The sequence below is a fragment of the Periplaneta americana genome, chromosome 5 (genome assembly GCF_040183065.1).
Source record: "Periplaneta americana isolate PAMFEO1 chromosome 5, P.americana_PAMFEO1_priV1, whole genome shotgun sequence".
Taxonomy (NCBI): domain Eukaryota; kingdom Metazoa; phylum Arthropoda; class Insecta; order Blattodea; family Blattidae; genus Periplaneta; species Periplaneta americana.
This window is the reverse complement of record NC_091121.1, coordinates 169,676-182,884: the sequence shown is the minus strand read 5'-3', so window position 1 is coordinate 182,884 and position 13,209 is coordinate 169,676. Positions and strand designations below refer to the sequence as shown.

Below are 13,209 nucleotides of genomic sequence, written 5' to 3'. Positions count from 1 at the left end.
GTATGCTGCATATAAACAGTTAGGAGTTATTGCTATGCTGCATATAAACAGTTAGGAGTTATTGCTATGCTGCACATAAAGAGCTAGGAGATATTGGTATGCTGCATGTAAACAGTTACGAGTTATTGCTATGCTGCATATAAACAGTTAGGAGTTATTGCTATGCTGCATATAAACAGTTACGAGTTATTGCTATGCTGCATATAAACAGTTAGGAGTTATTGCTATGCTGCATGTAAACAGTTACGAGTTATTGCTATGCTGCATATAAACAGTTAGGAGTTATTGCTATGCTGCATATAAACAGTTAGGAGTTATTGCTATGCTGCATATAAACAGGAGTTATTGCTATGGTGCATGTAAACAGTTAGGAGTTATTGCTATGCTGCATATAAACAGTTAGGAGTTATTGCTATGCTGCATATAAACAGTTAGGAGTTATTGCTATGCTGCATATAAACAGTTAGGAGTTATTGCTATGCTGCACATAAAGAGCTAGGAGATATTGCTATGCTGCATATAAACAGTTAGGAGTTATTGCTATGCTGCACATAAAGAGCTAGGAGATATTGCTATGCTGCATATAAACAGTTAGGAGTTATTGCTATGCTGCACATAAAGAGCTAGGAGATATTGCTATGCTGCATATAAACAGTTAGGAGTTATTGCTATGCTGCATATAAACAGTTAGGAGTTATTGCTATGCTGCACATAAAGAGCTAGGAGATATTGCTATGCTGCATATAAACAGTTAGGAGTTATTGCTATGCTGCATATAAACAGTTAGGAGTTATTGCTATGCTGCATATAAACAGTTAGGAGTTATTGCTATGCTGCACATAAAGAGCTAGGAGATATTGGTATGCTGCATATAAACAGTTAGGAGTTATTGCTATGCTGCACATAAAGAGCTAGGAGATATTGCTATGCTGCATATAAACAGTTAGGAGTTATTGCTATGCTGCACATAAAGAGCTAGGAGATATTGGTATGCTGCATGTAAACAGTTAGGAGTTATTGCTATGCTGCACATAAAGAGCTAGGAGATATTGCTATGCTGCATATAAACAGTTAGGAGTTATTGCTATGCTGCACATAAAGAGCTAGAAGGTATCAGTATCCTGCATATAAATAGTTAGGAGTTATTGCTATGCTGCACATAAAGAGCTAGGAGATATTGCTATGCTGCATATAAACAGTTAGGAGTTATTGCTATGCTGCACATAAAGAGCTAGAAGGTATCAGTATCCTGCATATAAACAGCTAGGAGATATTGGTATGCTGCATATAAACAATTAGGAGGTATGGGTATGCTGCTTATAAACAGCTAGGAGGTATTTTATATATTTAGGTCGTGTTGACATATGTCAAACAAATCACTGTTGGCGTGAATTATTGTGGTATCAACAGCTTCATGGCAACAAAGGCTCCCTTTGTGATGGAAGGGAGAATTTGTAGCTATTTTTAATACAGATATTATTAAACTCACTACCGGTATTTTGTTTATCTTGGCAAACCCTAGAGGGCCTAGTCAAGACTTCTGTCTAACCAACAATAGTATTTAAAAAAGTGCAGTGCACTCGATTTTGAATTCCATCACACTTCGTCAGTGAATATTCGTGGTCATAGATTGTTCTAATTTCAGAGTAACTGTATGTATAAACAATCAGTCACCAACTGGTTCACTGATACCGATATTGTACTGAGTTTCGGTACAGCTACTGAATGGAATTTAAACAAAATTGAAGAAAATAAATGCCACACTAGATCTGATCAACGTAATTTAAGATTATCCTAGTATGTAGTACAATTTTCATGAAATATGATTACATACACTACCATCATTTCAGATTTTAAATTTAATTATTTATTACTATTAACTTCAAATGCAAATCTTGATAGCTTAAAATGTCATACTGTAATACAAAAATCTTGATATAATTTTTCAATTTCTCCTTTTCTCCACTTTGAAGAGAAGTTTCTGAACCCAATGAGTTCCATTAATTATTTTATTATCAATAATGTCTATTAATGGATCAAGACTGCAAGACTGTCACAAATCTTGACGACTTCAAAATGTGCCGTTACTTGTTTCAACTCACGCGACATGATATGCATAAATTTTAATTTCTTGTGTTGCAATAAAAGCACTATTTTCTTTAATTACATAGCCTGCTGGATACTCTGAAAATGCATAATTACGTTTTATCACTAAAACTAATTAATACACCACATTAATGAATGAGCCATGATTTCATACACGTTGCTCTTCATTGCAGCAGAATATCCAACATTTCAAGATTAGCAAAGAGATCTCGTTGTGTGAAAATAAAGTTTATCTCATGTCCTCATGCAATCACTTGTTCTGACTCCTCCCATCATACAATACTGTAGCATAGTTAGGTGTTGCAAGACATTCTTTCCTCACGTGATGACCTCAAAGTTGTCAATAAGTGAGCAAGCTTCTTCTTCATCTTCCTCCGGAAAGTGGTCAGATACATGCTGCTGAAATTCTTGGAATGGGATGCCTTTGTTATATAGCTTCCCACACATTGGACAGATGCGTTCCTCATGTGTCAAATGAGGGGGCTCAGCCACTTGATCCAGCTGTCTTCGGATCCCTTCACTGTAAGAAGTTCCCTCAGGCATGCCCCATTTGCGAAGACTCTCCACCTCTGCCTCTATATCTGCTTCCTGAGGATTTCCTCGACATTGACTGCAGACTGCGCCAGCTGTGAGAGAAGACAACGAAAATAAATGGTGCGCAACTGAATACAGAAAACTGTGGTTTGTTGCTTGTATGAAGTATCAAGTAAAGTTGAAACAATTGTTATACATTTATGAAGGACTGTATATTCAAATTCGTTGGGTGCAAATGGTAACAAAAATTTGATTTCAGTGACATACTGTAACATGCATGAAACTTATTTTTTTGCAATAATATTTTATATTTATAAAAGATTAGGCCCACAGAAAAGTAAAATAATATTGTAACTTTTGATTCAACAATAATGTGGTTTCTATTTCTATCTTTAAGCACACACCCGTCAACAATGGGTATTCCACTCAACACAGCAACACAGTAGTCGTTATTGCACTCCACCGAACGACAATGACAATCCACGTGTATTATTGAGAAGAACAACAATGTACTCCTAATTCTAACTAATGTTCACACAGCACTATGTGCAGAACAAAATGTCAGCTCTCAGTTCACAGTTCATTCGCCTTGGCTAGTCCTTCTAGCTCACTCACTCAAGTTCGCGGTACATCGAACCCAAGACTTCCAGAGACAATCCACTGCACTTCGAACCCAAGACTTCCAGAGACAGTTCACTGCACTTCGAATCCAAGACTTATGGACGCGTTGCCTTCGCCTGGACGCTGCCACAGTTACTCAAGTTCATTGCACCTCGAACTCAGATCCACTGGATACGTCTCTGCTAACTAGTTCTCTCGCAGCTGACAAACTAAACTAAACTGACACACCTGAAGGCTGCTCTAGCTTTATTTATTAAATCACACGTTCTCGAATCTTCAGTTCGCGTGGCTTTGCGAAACTTCCAGATGTTCCTTCTGCTCCGCGTCACGCCGCACCTTCCCTCGCACTAGATGAGTGCGCAACTTCCCCAATGCGACCAGGTCTTCCAACATGGTGCCACAATATGATTTTCATTCCAGACTTGGTTGGAGTTTGTTAGCAAGATGCTACATTATGTTTAGATTCCAAATTTCCAGAAAATTATATCACTTTTATCCTCATCAACACACATGCAAATGTCAGTGTGAACTAAACCTAAGAACTAAAAATACATCATGCAAGAAATATAGTTTTTGACAAATCTTATAACACTGTCTATATCAAATCATTATAATGAAATTACTTGTAAAGAAGCCTTAAAATTACTACCCACCCTAATAAAATTTTAAAATAAAAAATAAATAACAATAACACCTTCTTTCGAATGAGTATACCACTACAGCAAAATTCTGATTACTGATTTCTGTATATTATAAAATAAAATAAAATAAAATAAACAAATTCATAACAATATTTATACATAAAATTCAAACATATGGAACAAGAAACAAAACTGGGACATCCTCCTCTGATCTAAGACAGACAGACAGTGGCATTATTAGATGAAGACACTATGTTTATAATGTGCACAATTAGAATAAAGTATTTTTCAGTAAGCGAACCGGAGGGATACCCTTCTGTCAGACTCATTTATATTTTCTTTAGAAATTTGTTAATCCTTGCTTTTACCTCATATTCATGCTGCAACCTACCTCTGTATCTCATGTTAGAACAATCACCCTCTCCCAAGTTTTTGTATAGCAACAGATTTTACAAACTTGCCACATGTAAGTGAAACTCCAGAACACATATACTGTACAGTATAACAATGTTCAACACAGGAATAAAATACAAAAAGTAGATTAATACCAACAAAAAAATCATTTCCGAAATCTTTACCACTCAAAACTTTGGGAAAAAGCAATGCAGAATTGTACAGGAGACATCATGATATTGCTTTCATCCTTGAAAATAGAAAACATCACAACAAGATGAAGGAATCAAGTAAGACTGCTTTCATTTTAACAAACATACGAACGCTATGCTAATGCTATACTTTAAACCTGGAAAAATATTTTAAACGTGATAAGTTCAAATCCTGGTGAGACAAAGATAGGGTTAGGGCAGTTTTCATGACAGCATTCCACTACTGCTCCACTAGTAGTCGCCATCCATTGCGAGCAAAGTATTCTACAGCTTTGTGCTTTGCTAGTATAGAAAAAGCCTACCACTAGGAGAAAAAAAAATTGTTAAATCATTGTCAACTTTATATTTCGTTTCAGAAAATACATGCAAGTGTAAGGGTGTAAGTAGGTATGAAATGAGATGAAACATTAGAAATATGTACACAAACAGGCTAATGATGGAATTGGCCAGAGTAATGAAGATCACTTATTCCGGAGTTCAGGTTTTTGTATGCATCTTTCGAAGACAAAAAAAAATGAACTCATATAGATGACTGCTTAATAGTGATTTGCTTCTTCCCCTTCCATCAATAGAATTTCTTCATTTGCATAATCTCTGAAAATTAAATGAAGGTACGAGGTTCTGGGTGATGTATCTATTATCACTTGACCATATGTGTCAGAGCAAGAGGAATACATCTGAAGTGTGATTAGTGCACTATGTTACACATGTGAATTTCAATTCGCACATTCTTTTCGATATCTTAATAAGCAATACACCTTAATACTCATATACCCACAGAGACACACAGCAAGCAACAGTCAAATGCTGACGATGCAGTAAAGGATTCTGAAATGGCCACATGTGCATATCAAGGTATATTACCTTTTTACAACAGTGAAGCTTTTGAAGTGCTTCAATTTTTAAACTTTTAAATGACTGTTATAAAGTGACTTCAGAACAAATTAATAATGAAGTTATATGACTCATAAATACTGGTCTACAAGAATTAAAATACTCGAGATATTTCATACAAGTAAGAATGCTTAAAACAACATGTAACACCTAAATACGCACAAATTAACACGAGAAACACATCTTATCCCGCACAAAAAGTAAAAACTGCAGCTAAAAAGACATGCATACTAGATAACATAAAACAGCTACCTACATTACGTCATAAACCAACATAATAAATTACATTTACAACTAACCAAAGTTTTACACTATACACAATTAAAAGAAGTCGTCACATATGAATAAAATATTAACACAAATAAGTAAAAAAAATCTGACAACATTGAAAAATAAACAACAATGTAACAAGAACATAAATTTCATCCGAGAGTATACAATACTACAAAATTATTCTGAAAAGTTAAATGAGTCTCTCAAAAACCATTTTTTGAACTCAAAAGTGTTTAAGAGGAACTTTCAAGACAATCCAGAATGAACTTCTGCTGAAACACAACAATCCAAATATCTGTCAGTCATGTCACATGATACAATTGATGTGTCAGGTCATATGCAGTAGGTTATTATTTTCTGTTATGGGTGCTGTTGTGCATGAAAGATTGTGGGGTTGTTTAGCCCAAAAACCCAAATTGCTGAAGTATCAGTGCAATGCATCTTAGCACAGTAGAATACTGTTCTCAATGACGACTGTGACAAACTTATCCTTTCTTGTGGAAAGAACGTTTGAAAACTGAACTATCTGTTTTGTGCAAGAGGTAAGAATTCCATCATATTCTGGACTTATGAAAATGTATGAAATTGTGTTGGATACCGGAATCAACGATTCCTGCACAAAAGTGTTCACTCTCCATAAAATAATTCTTACTGCTCCCATTACTACTACTCAGTCTGAGAGGTGTTTTTCTGCGCTGAAGTGCATCTTGCTGCTTTGGCAATGTGAAGAGTAGGAAATATTGTTAACCTCAATGATAAAGTGATAAATTTTCTAGCCACAAAGAAAGAAGGCTAAACTTCGTGTTCAAATAAAATTGTAAACAGAGCAGTGAAATTGAAATGGAGCTTCCGGGCTAAGATGCTGTGGTCTACTGGTGCAGACTTTCCCAGACAGAAGATGTCAGCCACAGTAGTAGACAGTATCTACACCAGTAGACAACGTCATCTTAGCCCAAAAGCTACATTTCAATTAGACACCAGCCACATGCTAAGATTAAAACAGTGAAATGTTATCCCCAATAAAATTAATAACACAAACCAATATACTATTTTTAAATCAAATTTTATAGTGTATAGGGTTTCAAAACAATGGAAGGAGTACATAATTTTACTTATTTTTAAGAAGGGGAACAAGACTAACTGTAGTAACTTTCGAGGAAATCACTTCTGTTGACGGAGTACAAAATGTTGTCCAATATTCTTTTAAGAAGATTAACTCCGTATGTAGATGAGATTATTGGGAATCATCAGTGTGGTTGTAGGCGTAATAGATCGACTATTGATCAGATTTTTTATATTCAACAGATATTGGAGAAAAAATGGAAGTATAAGGGTACAGTACATCAGTTATTCATAGACTTAAAAAAAGCATATGACTCTGTTAAGAGGAAGGTTTTATATAATAGTCTTATAGAAATTGGTATTTTGAAGAAACTAGTTCGATTAATTAAGATGTGTCTCAGTGAAATGTAGAGCAGAGTCCATATAGGCCAGTTTGCGCCAGATGCTTTTCCAATTCACTGTGGGCTAAAGGAGATGCACTATCACCTTTACTTTTTAACTTTGCTCTAGGATATGCCATTAGGAAAGTCCAGGATAACAGAGAGGGTTTGGAATTGAACGGGTTACAACAGCTTCTTGTCTATGCGGATGACTTGAATATGTTAAGAGAAAATCCACAAAAGATTAAGGAAAACAAGGAAATTTTACTTGAAGAAAGTAAAGTGATAGCTTTGAAAGTAAATCCCGAAAAGACAAAGTAAATGATTATGTCTCATGACCAGAATATTCTACAAAATGGAAATATAAAATTGCAAATTCATCCTTCGAAGAGGTGGAAAAATTCAACAGTAACAAATATAAATGACACTCGGCAGGAAATTAAATGCAGAATAAATATGGGAAATGCCTGTTATTATTTGGTTGATTTTTATTTTATTTTAATTGATTATTTAATGATGCTGTATCAACTACTAGATTATTTAGCGTCGATGAGATTGGTGATAGCGAGATGATATTTGGCGAGATGAGGCCGAGGGTTCGCCATAGATTACCTTGCATTCACATTACGGTTGGGGAAAACCTCGGAAAAAACCCAACCAGGTAATCAGCCCAAGCGGGGATCGAACCCGCGCCCGGACGCAACTTCAGACTGGCAGGCAAGCATCTTAACCGACTGAGCCACACTGGTGGCTTTATTTGGTTGAGAAGCTTTTGTCATCCAGTGTGGTCTCAAAAAACCTGAAAGTTAGAATTTATAAAACAGTTATATTACCAGTCGTTCTTTATGGTTATGAAACTTGGACTCTCACTTTGAGAGAGGAACAGAGGTTAAGGGTGTTCGAGAATAAGGTGCTTAAGAAAATATTTGGGGCTAAATGGAATGAAGTTACAGGATAATGGAGAAAGTTACACAACGTAGAAGTGCATGCATGTTATTCTACACCTGACGTAATTAGGAATATTAAATTCAGGACATTTGAGATGGGCAGGACATGTAGCATGTATGGGCGAATCCAGAAATGTATATAGTGTGTTAGTTGGGAGGCCGAAGGGAGAAGAGATCTTTGAGGAGGCTGAGACATAGATGGGAGGATAATATAAAAATGGATTTGAGGAAGATGGGATATGATAGTAGAGACTGGATTAATCTTACTCAGGATAGGCAATGAACCATCGAGTTCCTTAAAAGTCATTTGTAAGCAAGTTGTACTGCACTTCATACAAGAAATTAAGAACAAATACATAAGTTTCTTAGACATCACAATAACAAAAACAGACAATAAACATAAGTTCAAAATATTCAAGAAATGCACTACCACGTTAACACAACACCTCTAATCACCCCATACAATATAAATATGCACCATTTCGATCCATGGTATACAGACTAATCAGCATCCCTATAAGCAACTATAGTGAAGAAAATACACACTATCAAATCATAGCACAGGAGAATGGATATAACCCCAACATAATATACATAAAAAACATTAAACAAAAACAAAAAAACACAACACATACAAAGGAACACATTAAATATATGACATTAACATACGAAAATAAAAACACATAGGAAATTGCATAGTCTTTCAAGAAACTAAAACACAACATTGCATACAGAACACCTCAACACACAGACAAGATAAATACAACCTGAAAGTGTATACAGTACAAACTAATTTGCACTAGTGTAATGACTTCTTCACTGGACAAACTGGACGATCTTTTCAAACACGATACAAGGAATATATCATGGTCATAAATAAATCAAACAACAATTCAACCTATGCAGAATACATCACGAACTTCAACCATAACTAAAGCAACTTAGAAACTGACTGAAAATACTACACATTCAACCAAAAAAACCAGAAACTCAATACTCCAGAACAATAAGAAATTATACACACAAAAACACACTCACAACACATGCTCAACACTGAATTGAATTTTAGAACATGTCCTCTTTTTGATACAATACTACCAATCACGAACACATTGCACCCACGTAACAGAACTCTCTAGAACTGAGATAATGGAAACTACATCGAAACTAATCAACCAGGTAAATAACACCACAATTTATATATTAATACAGCGAAGTTAAGTAACTTAATAGTTCATCAGAAAGAAGAGGTACCTTTGAGTGCTTGCTCAATGCTGACAACTCCAGTGCGCAGCTGCTGCTGTTGCTTCAGCAAAGCGTCACGCAACTCCAATTGTCTCCTATGCAACTGCTTGATACTCTCCAAACCCTCGTCACTGTCTTCCAGAAATCCAAACCCCAGATTCTGGACACTGTATGATGACGAATCACTTTGGATCTCCACCATCTGTAACATATTCAGTAAGTGTAACATCATGGACTGCTATACATATGAATTTGTATAATGTTAAACATGACCAACGTAACGCAATAAATCATTCCTGATATATATGGGGCGGGGGGGGGGGGGGGGGGAAGGACTTCAAAAATGTTATTTGAATTTTAAAACAAAGTTTTATATTCTAACTCCAGTCATGTTACACATCAGATTAAAGTCCGTCAAAAGAGCTTTAAAATGAGACACTACCAGGTCTGTTTTTCATGTGGTTCTGGAGAAAATGGTAATTAACTATTTCATGATGCAGCCATTTTTTATAAAAACTAAAATGTTAATACTTAGTAACTTCTGATGGTCTTCATCTCGTGACACAATCCCATTATCTCAAGCAGAGTTCTTGTATTCTGAAACATAAACATCCTCCGAAAATGTTAGGCTGTCTAGTTTCACCACAAAAACTCTGAAGGCTTTCATGAAATTGCTGCTATTGTGTCGCCATCACTGGTACAGTCAAGATTAAAATTGCTATGTATTTCACCTAACAATTCTGGTATGCGACCATAGCTGTCATGATTGTTACCTATATGCTCCAGAAAAATAACTGAAGCCACAAATAGCACTTGAAAGCACAGTTATTACCTGCTAGGTAGTAATGGGCCAAAGACTGCTACAGTTACGTAAGGTAGTGTGAGGGAGGGGAGAAAAGTGAATGCACGAATTCGACCATATCATAACTTCGACAAATATCTCGCAACAATGTTTTGGGAAAGGTGTTAAATATGTTACTGATCCAGTGGTGTCATATAAGAGCAGTTGAAAATCCTCTTTTCATTCAAATGTTTGACCACATATTTAGTAGTTTGCAAAAAGTTGTCAGCGCAAAATAACTGTACCAAATTAACAGTGAAAAACTGAGATTTATTCGCAATTGATGTATACTTCGTAATGTACTGAATTTATATTTATTCGAATAATCATCTACTTGAAACAATAATCGAAAGAGGTCCCATGCTCCTGCTAGCCAGTCCGCGAACATCACATTCCACAAGGAAGATTTTGATGTGAGTGTGAAAAGAAACTTACATGCCTCTGATCATAGTTTATGGTGTTAGAGGAACTGTAAAGTGTAATTTGAGTATATAGGTACCGAACATTGGCTGAAGACCGGTTTAGCTCATCTAAAGCAGATCTAGGCCTACTGGATCACCACTATTGCAATGTCAGAGTTCTGCCACAGACTCGTGAAGTACATTTTGTTAAAACATCAATAGATAAATAGTACGGGAAGGGGTGTGAGAAAAGAGAAAAGAAAATTGTTCAGAAAACCAGCACAAACCATTTTATGCATCTCAATTACCCTTGTATAATTTCAGAACACGCCAAAGAATAATCCTTTGACTTGGTGACTTAGTGCAGAAAAGATGAGCAATGAAGTAATTTGTGTATCTTATGATACTGCTTGTGAGAGAGATGGCTGTAATGTGACCAAATTAAGAGAATTTGACAGTGAAGGCAAATTGAAGGAGTAAATTGAAAAACCAGAAGTGCCAAAATTATCAAATTTGAGTTTTCATTCAGAATGTACACTAATATAACAGGCAAGTATCATATGTATGTTCTTGAAGTTATGTGCCTCCCTCAAAGCTGGCATCCCAAGTAGGTCTATGTTAGAGTGCCTCTGATGCAAAAAAATCTCAGCTGGAATTCTTCAACACAAAATCCTAGAGGTAAAATTCTTCAAATTCACAATGTTCAACACAATTATGGCATCCTTGCTCTGAATAAGCCAACATTCTACCCTCGTAATGGCAGATCTGCTCCAGATGTTTTAGATATAACTTTATACAACCACAGCACATCAATTTTGTAATGACAACAGAAGAACTGAACTCTGATCACATCCCTGTCTTTTTAAGATTAAACTCCAGTACAACTGATATTTCATTTACAAAGAAATAAACACCAATTGGGAACTTTATAGCAAAACTCTTTCGATTATTCCTGGAAATCCAATAATAAAATCTATAAGATATTCCCATAGAAATTATAAAGTTAGGAGGTGAAGCCATGAAACCGTACTTAATGCGAATTTTTAATATATCAATAAATAATTGTTGTATTCCAGATGACTGGAAATTGGCTATCATAATCCCTATATATAAAGCAGGAGACAAAAGTGATGTGAACAATTACAGATCTGACAGTCTCACATCAGTTATCTGCAAACTAATGAAACATCTAATAACACAATATATTCGAAACATTTTAGAAAATAATGAATGGCTGAACAAAAATCAACACGGCTTCAGACCAGGATACTCTTGTGAAAGTCAAATCACATCCTTAATACAAGATTTATCCAATGAAGTTGATAGGGAGGAAGAATAGATGGAGTTGTGATTGATTTTGTTAAAACTTTCGACGTAGTGCCTCACGAAAAACTTCGAGAGAAACCAAGCAGGCTTCAAATAGATAATCAAGTAGTAAGATGGATATATAAATTCTTAGAAACAGGACCCAACAGGTCAGACTAGGAAAAGAAATATAGGAACTAGGAAATGTAACATCAGGCGTGCCTCAAGGGGCAGTTTCAGCATTTGACGATTTCCCAAAATATAAACAAATATCTCAGGATTTTCTGGGACTTTTTTTTTTTTTTGCCGCCCATAGGCACATGGGCATCTGTTCTCCCCGATCCCCAATTCTCTTTTAGTAATGTCAGCATCTCGCTCCCCTTATGTGTTTTCTGTCACCACTCATGACCAGAGCTGAGATTCTTTCAACCTGCGCGGTGCTGTAAACGATGCAGCGAGTGTAAGACTACGTTCTGACTAGTGCTTGTGCTGGTAACAAATGAAGTGTTCATGCACCTGAGTAATGAGTAAGGAATATAAACCTTCATAGGACTATTTATTTGATATCGTGTTCTCATTGCGAATGTACACTCGTAAATCTATACGTCAGACTACAGCTATAGTCTAGACACCACTAACCTATTTTCAATGTTTTGGTTAAAGAAATCGCAGCTCTGCTCATGACATGTCAATTTAACGAAAGTATAAAGAAAGATCTTCGTACACCATATGGTGATAGTTGTACCTTATCACGAACAAATAATTGTAGTAATTATTATTTATTTATTACTCGTAATGTCGTAATAATATTTGGCTTGAAGGATGAGGAGAGTATGTTACACTAAACTCGGCATGCTCAACATTAAAATCGCATTGCTGCATATGTGTTGTTGTTATCTAATGCCGGGCTTTGGCAACGAAGCCATTAGCGTTCTTGCTCTCCAATATTTCTCTATGGTGGATCCATCAGGTTAACCTAATTGCTGCATATGTTGTATCCTAAATAATGAAATAGTATATGTGCCAATATTCAGCACTAATAATTAACAATATTGTCGTAGAATATTTCGCCATTAGAATTGATTTTTAATCATACTCTTTTCCTCGAAAGTATTGAATAATGCTACTGATTGTCTTAGAGAAAGCCAAACTAAGAACTATACTAGTTTAATGATTCATTCATTCATTTAGTGTTCTGCCCAAGGACAGGTCTTTCACTGCAAACCCAGCTTTCTCCAATCTTTTCTATTTTCTGCTTTCCTCTTTGTCTTCTCATGTGATCCTTATATATCTTAATGTCGTCTATCATCTGATATCTTCTTCTGCTCCAAACTCTTCTCCCATTCACCATTCC

The 13,209-nt window shown here is 35.8% G+C and overlaps 1 protein-coding gene across 2 annotated transcripts in view; it reads right to left on the bottom strand.

Moving 5' to 3' along the window:
• Nucleotides 1-1,844: 1,844 nt before the first annotated feature.
• The window catches only part of spn-F (Protein spindle-F), a 28,826-nt gene continuing 17,461 nt past the window's right edge, over nucleotides 1,845-13,209 (bottom strand). For both annotated transcript variants that reach the window (XM_069825224.1, XM_069825223.1), the window contains exons 3-4: nucleotides 9,318-9,510; nucleotides 1,845-2,732 (exon numbers count right to left, since the gene is read on the bottom strand). In XM_069825224.1, coding sequence (XP_069681325.1) covers nucleotides 2,425-2,732; nucleotides 9,318-9,510 — 501 coding nt within the window. In that variant the 3' untranslated portion in view covers nucleotides 1,845-2,424. The remainder of the gene's footprint in view (nucleotides 2,733-9,317; nucleotides 9,511-13,209) is intronic.